This window comes from Rosa chinensis, chromosome 1, assembly GCF_002994745.2.
Source record: "Rosa chinensis cultivar Old Blush chromosome 1, RchiOBHm-V2, whole genome shotgun sequence".
Taxonomy (NCBI): Eukaryota; Viridiplantae; Streptophyta; class Magnoliopsida; order Rosales; family Rosaceae; genus Rosa; species Rosa chinensis.
The window spans coordinates 23,175,367-23,186,723 of record NC_037088.1 but is presented as its reverse complement, the minus strand read 5'-3'; the positions used below and the strand labels follow the sequence as shown (position 1 = coordinate 23,186,723).

Genomic DNA, 11,357 nt, shown 5'->3' with positions numbered 1-11,357 from the left:
TTAGAAGGACTTTGGCATATGTCCGGGATCAACAAGGCTCATGTACGGAAATCTTTAGCATGAAATCTAGGTGTTCAATTGTTATCAACTAGAGAATCGGATAGAAGTATTAGGTGGTGGATTCAATGCTTTAGCATCTTCATAATCTATTTTTAAACTCTAAAGAATCTTATTACTCATTCTTGTCTTTAATTTTAGTTTTTCTTTCTTTAATTTTCTGTTTACAACTCAATCATCATAAAAATAACACTATGCCAAAAAGGCCTTCAGATGACATTCTTCAAACGACATAAGTTTAGTTTTATGTCGTCTGAGTTTTACAGACGACATAATTTTTTTTTCTGTTGTCTGAATATACACTAAAACCATACTGGTTTAATTTGGAAAAATGGTGAGCATGCAGACAGCATATTTATGTAGTTGTAGAAGGTGGTAATTTCCTATCTCAAATTTGGATAAATGGTGAGCATTCAGACAACACATTTGTGTAGTTGTAGAAGGTGGTGATTTCCAATCTCAAATTTGGAGGGATATCCAAAAGTTGAGAAGTGCTTTTCCCTCTCAAATAGCCAAGCCCTAATTGACTAAAAAATGTTTTGACATTCTGACAACATTTAAATGTTGTCGTAGTGTGGAGGTTGTTTTAAAAAATTTTGAGTTATTTTGACTTATGCTTTTTGACCTCGATCTATCCCCTCACAAATTAAGTGATTTTCTCTCCTTCTCACATTGCTTTCTCAACCCGACCTAGAATCCGCGACTTGTGCTTTTTGACCTCTGTCTCTTGGACTTATCAGCTTTCTCAGCTCTATAAGATCTCGATTCTTACTCTCTCGATTATTCTTCTTAGCCTCTCCTTCTTCTTCTTGCTAGTCTCTATTTCATCTTTCGCGTTCGGATTATGGAGCTCTCCAGCAACCAGTAGAGCTCTCTAGAAATTTGATTGGGATCTTCTAGGCCATGTGGAGTCACCGAAACCCTCAAGGCAACACCAATAGGCAAGCCGGAGGAAGCAAGGGTTTCGCCAAAACCCAAAAGGTCTTTGTCCCCAAAAATCAAGGCCAGAATCGTCCCAGAAGCCCTAAATCCCCAAATTCCACTCTCTCTGCCTCTCTTCGGCAATCACTGTCCCAGCCGTCCAATGCCGAAGTTTCAAGTGCTACTGCTTCTGCGCCGCCGGAGAGTAGTAGTAGTAGTAGTAGGGTTCGGATGGGAGAGAGAGGCGAGTGGGTGTCGACCAAGGGAAATTTTGTGAATTACTTGCCCCAAGATGAGGCGGTTTCCGCTAGCCTAGGCGCCGATGAAGGTGGATTAGATGCCGTAGAGTCTCAGAGAGTCGTCGATCTTCTCAATAGAGAGCTTTCTCGATTGCTCAAGCTAAACCCTAAGGAATTTTGGAAACAAGGTATTGGTGGATTTGTCTTATCATAATTTGATGAAAGAACTGTTAGCATTTCTGTTTTCTCAATTTTGAATTTTGTTTATTGATCTCTGACCGCTGTTGTTCTTGGTTCACATTACTGTCAGTGGCTAGTGATACTTCCTTACGTGAATTTCTGGAGATCTTCCTACAGTTTTGTAACAGGTGATGTGATTTCCCTCATCTCGGAGCCAAGGACATGGTGGCAGGGGTCATTATAGGGGAACTAATCTTATTCCAATAAGTTGTTGATGGGTAGAATTTGACTGAGATTTTTTTTTTCCTTTGGTTGTATATATGGTTCTAAGAATAATGTGGACAGATTTGGTTTGTTTTCTCATGCTGCTGTAGAATATGTACTCCAAAGTGGATCTCATTCTGTGAGTCGGTCATGAACAAACTGAAATATCTTGGGACTGTATTAGTTTCTTAAAAATATTTGAAGTTTGAATTAATGTACATATATAATTAAACATGCTTTTGATTACTGTCTTTATATGCAAGTTCAATGTTTTACAGTATGAGAAGGAAGATTTTTTTGGTTTAAAGTATGAGAATGTGAGAATTTTTCAGTAGTTGTCTATTTACTTATTATTTGATGTGTTCACCTTGCAGCTGCAAACAGACTCCAAACAATCACCAGATGCACTTTCTTCTTATCCCAAGTAATATTTGTTCTTTCAAGCTATATTAGATTTTCTACTCAAGAATTTTAAACATGTATTTGATCATCTGGTTTACCTGGGGTCGAGGTCAGTATCTTCTAAAGTGATTATTTTTTTCCCAAGTATTCTTTTGAACGTTTGCCATTGTTGTCTTTTCAGAATAGGAATGTTGATCTAATATGCTTCACTTAGGACTACATGCATATAGCCTAAGCCTAGCTAATTAATACAGAGACTTAGAAAAGAATATGCCTATGCATATGTCCTGACCTATAAGGAACCTTAGTAAAAAAGGAATATGAGGTATGCTGGCTCCTTCATATCAGCAGAAGTATTGTGTAGGCTTTGTTTCTTCATTTTCGTTTTTGGGTTTAGTTGCCTTCTTCCTGTGCCTAGCTTCTTAACTTTGCTTTGGATTTCCATTTTCATTTGCTTTTTTTATTGTGTTTAGTAACTTTTAAGGAGGTGAATCTCAGCTGGACAATCTCATTAGGCACCAGAAGGTTGTATCTTTCAGGCGAGTCCTTGTTATCTTACATTTCTCTTTTGTATCCATATGTATTTGTATTTATGTTTTCTGTGCTTATGGCTAGGGGATAAATCGACCAAGTATTATCTTTGTTTATAGATTGACTGTTTGAAATATGACTCAGTGAACATGAAGGAGTTGGAAATTAGAAATCAGTATTGTAGACGTGTCAATGAGCATACTTCAATTGTTTCAATTCACTATAATTCCTTATTTGAATGATACATGAAATTTGCTTCTGTATAGACTATTTCTTATCATTTGGTGATTAACATTAATTTTTAGCCTTTTGCTTATTTTCTATCCCTTGCAATTTGATTGATTTGCTCTATGTCATTTGCACGAGGTTGTTTCAGTAAGGATCAAAGAACCTTAAGTTTATATCCATCACTTAATCTTCAGGTATATAGTCCTTCCATTTATTTCTTCAGTCACAAGTTTTGTACCTAAGAATCCCTAGGGTAGCAAGTGGGTGATCCTCTTCCAGGGTTAAGAGTTCCATAGTATCTCTGCCTTATTATAATCGGAAGTTCTTAGTATTGTGAATTAACTTTAATAGTAAGTGGAGTTCTACCTTTGCTGGACAGCTTTATTGTTTTATGCTCCAATTTGTTGATGTGTTCCTAATGTTTTCATTGTGCAGATGTTTCAAAAAAGAAGAAGAAAAATAAGAGCAAGTAAGGAACATTTCTGGTTTTTATAAGTTTATTCAGAACAATTTCACTAGAAAGCTGATAATGTCTTTTCTTATGTGCAGGAAAAAAAAATCACAGGCAGAGCATACTGATCCACAATCTTTAAGTGGGCAAACTGATCCACAATCTACCACTAGGCAAACTGCTCCACAATCTACAAGTAGGCAAACTGATCCACCATCCATTCCTCTTATTGATCTGTTCCCACATGGGGAGTTTCCTGAGGGCGAAATTCAACAATACAGAGATGAGTGAGTATATGCTGTTTTCTCGCAACTTTACATATTTCAAAGCTTTTAGGCACTTTTCTAGGGGTTGTGATTTTGTAATCCACTAAAAATTATGGTCAAATTTGTAATGTTCTCTGCAACTTAGAATATGATGATCAAGAATTTGTTTTTTGTTTTTTGTTTTTGTTTTTTTGTTTTGTTTTGGGGTGGGGGGAGTTGATATAAGTGCAGTGAAACTGATTTCCAATCTCAGTATTTGATTGAGGAATTCATTGGAGATGCATGACCAGAAGCATCGAACACTCAGTAATGGAATATACTCTTATTAGATTTATTATCCTGTAAATTAATTGTATCCCAGTTTTCTAGTTTGCACGATACTTGATCGTTGTAGGTCTTGCATTTTTGTTTCATATTTTATTGAAGATTTTAGCTCAAATTTTGTATTGTGTTTCAGCAACTTGTGGAGGACTACTTCTGAAGAGAAGAGGGAGTTGGAGAGCCTTGAAAAACTATTATATAATTCAGTTCGTCGAGCTGCAGAAGTTCGTCGCCAGGTGCAATTTCTTTATGTCAATATGTTGCTTCTTAAGTTATAATATCCTGGAGAGGAAACCAACTGGTGGCTTTTTGGTAACATTTAAATAGGTACGGAAATACATCAGAGGGATTTTAAAGCCTGGAATGTTGATGACTGATTTGTGTGAGACTTTGGAGAACACAGTCTGTAAGTTAATATCCGAGAATGGCCTGGAAGCAGGCATTGCATTCCCCACAGGATGCTCTATGAATTGGTAATCTTTTTTCAGGCTTAGTTTTCAGGCTGTGTGTCTCCTAGGCTAATGTCACTAGTGCTTTCTTGTTCCTGTTTGTTTTGCTGATGTTTTCCCCTTTTCTTTTCGGCTGTGAACTTCTTGTCCACAGCTCCTGTTCCTCTTTCACTTTCACTAGAAGGTGTTTCTTTTTATAGAAATAAAGAGAAGGAAAAAAAAAACCAAAGAGAAGAAGGCATTCCTAACACTCATAAAAGGATGCGAGATACTGTATCAGTGATAAACAAATTTTGAGTGGCAGTATTTGGTATAAATGAGAATGGGGAGGGTAGATAGGGTGGGGAGGGTTGACAGGATTGTGTTTTTACAGTGGGCATGCTGAATACTGGAGGGGAGTAAAGATTGAGATGTGAGAATACCATTTTATGTGGGCATCCAGTAAGATTACCTTCAGTCTTTCCTATTTCTGTGCTTCTTTTTTAGTAACATCTATTTTTGATAATGTCAAAACCTTAGAACCTGTTTCATTGTTACCATACGTACATACGTTAAGTGAGGAAGTGGCGCTAGTGGGTTCTACAACCCAACCACTATTGATTGAAGGGGATTTTGAGCTTTTAGATTTTTTGCAGCCTTTTGTGCCCAAGACCACCTAGAAAGCATTGAATAAACAGTAAGTACAGTGCATAAAAATAGAAAGGGAGCCAAGAAAAAAAAAAGTGAAATCCCAAAATACACTTCAAGAGAAAAGAGATCGTGGGTGCCACTAAAGCCAGAGCATTACTTAATGTGTGATCAAACTGACGGCCAGGTAACAATGAAACAACGTCAATACTTTGGTGTTAACATTCTCAAAATTTGAGCAACAGGGATTAGGCAGACCATAGAAGGGACCCTGGAATGCCCTCTGCCAAAAAAAAAAAAAAAAAACCAAAGGGGCTGTGTATAGGAAATGAATCTGTTGTATGCATGTGTGGGATCTCATCCAACTTGCCTCTCTTCTGTTCATTGGTACTTAAAAGTTTTTTTTTCTTGTTTCTTTTTTCTTTTCTTGCATTGGTTTCTTACTTGGCTGTTGCTATCTAGAGTTCCTAGTTCAGTCCCCTGATAGGTATTGTCATTGGAACACTGTAGACCTCAGGGTTGTAAATTGTATTCTGCTCTATAATTATTACTATCCTGTGATTGATCATCATTACATATTTACAGCATCGAGTTTTACCAGAATTGGACTTTAGTGCCTTAATCAATAAGCTTCTTACGCAGTGATTATCGGTCTCATATTTTTTTTAGGAGTCTAGAATTGATGTGCGTCTTTGTGATGTTGGTGCTGCAATCCAAGAAGTCATGGAATCATATGAGGTTGAAATAAATGGGAAGGTGTATCAAGGTAATTTTCCTAATGATATGAGATAGTTACTTTTGTCATAGTCTTAATGGTATAATGTGTAGCATTATTACTTCCAGCATTCTTATTTTCTTAAAAAAAGGCAGTCTGGTGCACAAGGCTCCTGTAAATGGGGCTGCTGGGAAGGGTAAGACATGTTATGCATGTAGCCTTTTCACTATTTTGTCAGAGGCCTTTTCTTTTAGTTGAACTTTAACCATCATATTGCTTGGGAAAAACCATGTTCTTGTGCCTCAGCTTTAAATTAGTTCTGCAAAACATAATTAATGATGTAATTCAATGAACTGGCAATAGTAGAGGCACCAAGCAGTTTCCAAAGTTTTGGTAATCAAGTGATGTGGCAGAAGATGTTATGCCTTTGTTGGAAATAAAGTAGTAGAGATTATGCAAATCTTGTATTTGTATTTGCACATCAAATAGAGATTTTGGTGTTTTCTCTCGTCATATAATAAATTATGGATACTTGTGGCAGTTAAAAGTATCCGGAAAATTGTGATGCAGGGACTTTTTGAACTGACTGCCTGTGGCTTTTTCTTAGGGTTAGCATTCTCTTGTTATTTTGATCCTTGACATTTCCTTTTGCTGGTCTTCCCTTTCCAATTTCCCGGTGAAGTGAGAATTCAGAATTTAATTTTTTTTTTTCATTTGCTTTCTATAAATGATCTGTGAAACACCATTAATGGAGTACTAAGGACAAAAACCAAGAGTGGAGTGCTAAGGTAATCAGTAACTAATCTATTGTAATAGTGATTTATTGGATTAATCTATTGTGATCTATAACTAAGCTTCTGTCCTTGTTGTTCTTACAGTGAGAAAGAAAAGTAAATTGCTATTACACAGTTGAGAATACTGGTGCTGTCTTGGCAGAGTGGGCGAAGTATGTTCTTAAGTTCAAAGATAACTAGTGTGTAGGTTAATTAGTAGTTGGGGATATGTAGCATCAACGTTTGGACATGCATAGTTTATATATATATATATATATATATATTTGCCAGATCTTGATTGCAGTACTGCTAGCTATTTTGGTATGTTGTCTAGTGCTTCTGGATTATTAATTAGCAAGCAGTGCTGCATGAGTATATTTTGATGGCTGCCCAGATTTGTAGATATGGGTCTTTTATAACTGATGCTCATGATTAGGTTTGTGTACATGAGACAATGGTGAATTAATGGAAATTGCAATGAATGATTTTAGATGTGAATTTTATGGTTTCAGGAATAGCCAATTTTAATTTTCAGAATGCATGTATACCAATTATACAGGGACTACTAAAATGTGTCGTTACAAACTGCAAGCTACAACAAAAGCACACCAAAACGTGTGGTTGCAGCTGCACAGACACAACACAAAAACTAATAAGAAGTCTATTGTCTTTTTGACAATGGGACATTAGAAAATTGTAGTCTGAAAGGCAAAACAACAACATAAGTTAAATGAAAGTATTGGCCAAAGTGTATAACAACAACAAATAAGTGTGATTGGACATGATTACAGACAATATAAAACACATACTATTAGTGGTCCCTTTTATATTCAGACCACAAATATTTGTTGTCTAAAGAATCTCAAACGACACTAAATTGTCGTCGTAATTAGACTGACATAACAGAAAGAATATGATATCTATTGTCTAAACCATTTCCCAACATCACATATGTATGGTTTCAAAATCTTTCACACAACACTTAAATGTCATACAAACCTACCCTAGAACGACACTTAATTGTCCTCTGATGCTTTTTACGACCACATATAATTGTCGTTTAAAGTAAATTAGCACAACCTTTAAGTGTTGTCGTATGAGAGAAGACACTACATACGAGTCTTCATATTTCTTATTTAAGGGCATTCAGACTACACAAATAAGTCTTGCAAATATGCTTCACACAATAGTATTTAAAAAATACTGTGGTTGTTCTGTTAATCAGACAATACAAAACTGTTGTTTGAATGTTTTTAAAGATACAGATCACAATGTTCCCAAAATGCAAAACTCATCAGACAACACAAGACTTTTATTTTTTTATGTCGTCTGAAAAATCAGACGACAGAACACTTCTGTCGTCTGATGCCCCCAAGAGACGACACCGTAACTAGACGACATATTTTTGTTCGTTTAGATGACAGAACAGTTCTGTCGTCTGAAGGCCTTTTTGGCATAGTGTAAGTTTGTTTCACTTAAGTATAGCACGCTTGTCATAGCAAAATTGTTTCAATCAGTCCTTGAGGGAATGACCTCGTGCTTGCACCTCTATTCTACAATTGATTCGTGCACTTGCGAGTACTAAATTAAAATTGATAACATTTAGGTTTTGAAACGCAAGATTAAAATAAAACAAAAACGATTTAACATTTAGAAAATTAGATGGAGAAAACATTAAAGGCATGAGAAATCCCCCACCATAGATGATCAAACCAATTACATGCAACCTAATTCCAATTACTAAAACATAGAGAAATCAATAAAGAACAAGTAATAACGCAATCATTGTCCTTATTTTACTTTCCTTAATTACTTAAGTAAGATGAACGCACCATTACTAAGCCTATTGAATCATGCAATCAAGGTATACAACGCTATCCTATCAAAAATGAAAGGAGCATATTAATTCGACGTTTTAATATTTAATTACCCATATTTTACTTAGCTATTTCCTTTACTTAATCATTTTTCATTTAGTTTCTATTTTCTAGGTACATTGAAATCAAAGATAAGGAAATGAGCTTAAAGGCACCTGAGAATGATGTGAGACGTTGGAAATGACAAGTAGAAGGCACAAGAGATGCAAAAATGAGCTGGAATGAAGAAATAGAGTACACTTGGTCCAACCAGGAATTCTTGGTCCGACTAGGAATCCCAGTCAAATTAGGAATCTTGGGTTAACTAGGAAACATGTTCGGAGAAATAAAGAAAAAGCTAAAAATGCAGAGTCCTAGTTGGACTAGGAAACCTACTCCTGTCAGGAAAAGGAATCCTAATGACACAAGGAGTTCCAGTTGAACTAGGAAATCAAAGAAGATTCCGGAAGGTTCAAGAACATTACATGTGAAGAGTCCTTGTTTGACTAGGAGTCCTGAAGACATGAGGAGTCCTGATGACACTAGGATACCTGAGTGGACTAGGAGAGCCCAAGAACATTCAAGAAGCATCTAGAAGAAGTCAAAAACGTCCTATACAAAGGTGATATGGATTAAGAGTCGTTTTTAACAAGAAAAGATGGATAAAAATCAGATTTTGGAGCCTGTATTAGACACAAACTGATTTTGGCCGAATTTGAAGTATATATCTGGATAATGACATCTCAATTAAATGATATGTGAATCCTCCTGAGTTAGGGTTTTAAAATGATTGAAATTGGGATTGGGCTTAGTGTTTTAAGAGGATGGAATTTGGGATTGGGGTTAGGGGTTCCTCTCTAAATGAGGTTTTCAACACCTCTATGAGGTCGATTACTGTTGTTGCACTAGTAAAACTAAGAATTGCTTGTCTTTGCTTTATTCTTTTGTATGTCTCTGTCTTCTCTCGAAAAGTAATATTCTATTCAAATATGAAATCTTTACTTAATTTTTTTTTTCTTGTTTGATATATGTTGTGGATATGTCCTAATCGTCTAATGTTTGGATTATGGCTTGAGAACTATTGCAATTTCTTTGTGGTACCATTTGTGATAATAACCCTTATTTTATTGCCTTATGGCTTAAGTTTCAAAGAAAGAAAAGGACAGAGAGTGAGAAAGGGAGGCGGTGGAAGAAAGAAAAAGGGAAAAAAGGAGAGGATTTGGGGATGGGGCTAACTCGAGAGAAAACGAGAGTCGGTGGAGAGAAGTGAGGAAAGATGAGAGAGGAAGAAGAAGTTTCTTTGAGAATCTGTTAAAGAAAGAGGTATATTTCATCTTCTTATGAAATTCTTTATTGATTTCTTAATGAACTTGACTTGGCGTCTTTCACCACCTATAATCATTCGCTATCCCTTTCAACAATAAAAGGCCTAATGTTCCTCTAATCTTTGGAAGCAGTGAAACAAACACAACATTTTGAAGTTCTCGAATTCACAATTAAGAGAGAACGATGAGTCAGCTTGTATCTAAACTACCAGTTCAGCCTTGTTTTTCTTACCTTGTCTAGCTCTTCAGTTACTCTCTAGGACTTGCTTGGTTTCTCACTTATGAATGTCAGCTTATTTTGGCTAATTTAAATCCCTGTACTGATGCCCTCTTAAAGATGCAATTTGGTTGCAATTGCCTACTGCTCTTGAAGGCCTGTGATTTCGGTTCTTTTAATCATACTGGTCTAGTTTTGACCTTCTTCTCTGTTTCTTTTTTCCTTTTAGTTTTGAACTTTTCTGTTGATGTTGGGAAGTGGTTGTTGTTCCATCTTCTCTTTATTCTTTGTACCTGGGGTATGGCTTTTTTCTCCCCATTTTTGTAACGTCCCGTATCTTAAATTAGCAGTCTACAAGTTAGTTGGACGGTAAACGACCGTTATTTTCACTTTTACTGTCGTTTAAGTACTTTTAGTGGCCCTCAAAATTGACTTTTTGTTCGGGTCAAAATTTGAGAAAACTTCCTTCATGAAAGTTGTAGAGGACATTAAACCGAGCGCGTGGATATGTGGTACGTAAAAATCGGAGTTTGTATGCGAAATTTATAAGCGAAATACTAAAATTACTGTTCATGTAGTAAGTTTCTATAAATAGCCAATTTACTGTGGTAAGTTTCCATTTTTGGAAACCTACCGGCCTTTTCTCTCTCCTCTCCCCCGACCTTTTCTTCCTCTTCGGCCCGATTCTTTCTCCTCCGATTTCTTCCTCCTCCGGCCACCCCACGACGGAATCCGGGCATCAGCTGGCTCGCCTCTTCACCCTTGTCACGTCTGTGGTGGTGTTGTACAGCGATTTGGCCAAAAGAGCTCGATTTGGAGCTGTGAAGATTACTGTAGCAGATCGGGATTTCAGTCCATTTCCGGCGATTCCGGCCGTCTCCGGCCACCAAATTAGCATCGAAGGTTCGGTTTTTGACATAGATCATTCCCTAAGGTCTTTCATTTCAATTTACAGTGTAGAGGTCGAATTAACGATTTGCGATTTCTAGGGTTCTTGGAGTTTTCTGGGTTTTTCTTCACCGGCCGGATTCGACTGTTTAAAGGTAAAATTGGGATGTGTTGTAGTTGAGAAAAATGATCAGTGTGTTGAGTAGGTGCTGTGGTCAAAATTTGGTGACCATTGGAGGTGGTGGCCACCGGCGCGTGAGCCCCACGCGCCGCCACTGTGGCTGGCGCGTGGAGGCGTGTAGGGCAGTGTTTTAATTCCAGTTTTTAGCCCATTAAATCCTATAAATTGCGTAGAGCTTGTATGTGAAGTTTGGTAATTTTTGGAGAAGCTTGGAATTAATTATGAATTTTGAAGTTTAGGGTTTCGATTATCGAATTACGAGAATCCGACCATCGGATATCTCTCGGTTCTGCCTTGGAACCTTTAAATTAACGAATTGGTATTAGTGGTATAATTTGGGCTAAATCCGAGGAGAATTGGGAGGTGAAATTATGAGGAATTGATTTTAGGAACCATATTAAATTATTGAAGAATTTTTCACGGAATATAATTGTATACAGGACGACGTACCGAGCTATTGCTCGAT

General features: G+C 36.8%; 1 protein-coding gene across 1 annotated transcript; it reads left to right on the top strand.

The window, feature by feature from the left end:
* The first annotated feature begins 960 nt into the window (after positions 1-960).
* LOC112181603 (methionine aminopeptidase 2B) lies at positions 961-6,260 on the top strand. The gene is made up of 7 exons (XM_024319975.2): positions 961-1,405; positions 3,258-3,291; positions 3,372-3,560; positions 3,997-4,096; positions 4,188-4,333; positions 5,606-5,702; positions 6,222-6,260. Exons 1-6 carry the CDS (start codon positions 961-963, stop codon positions 5,682-5,684), a joined length of 993 nt encoding a protein of 330 aa, XP_024175743.2. The 3' UTR covers positions 5,685-5,702; positions 6,222-6,260.
* The last annotated feature ends 5,097 nt before the right edge of the window (positions 6,261-11,357 follow it).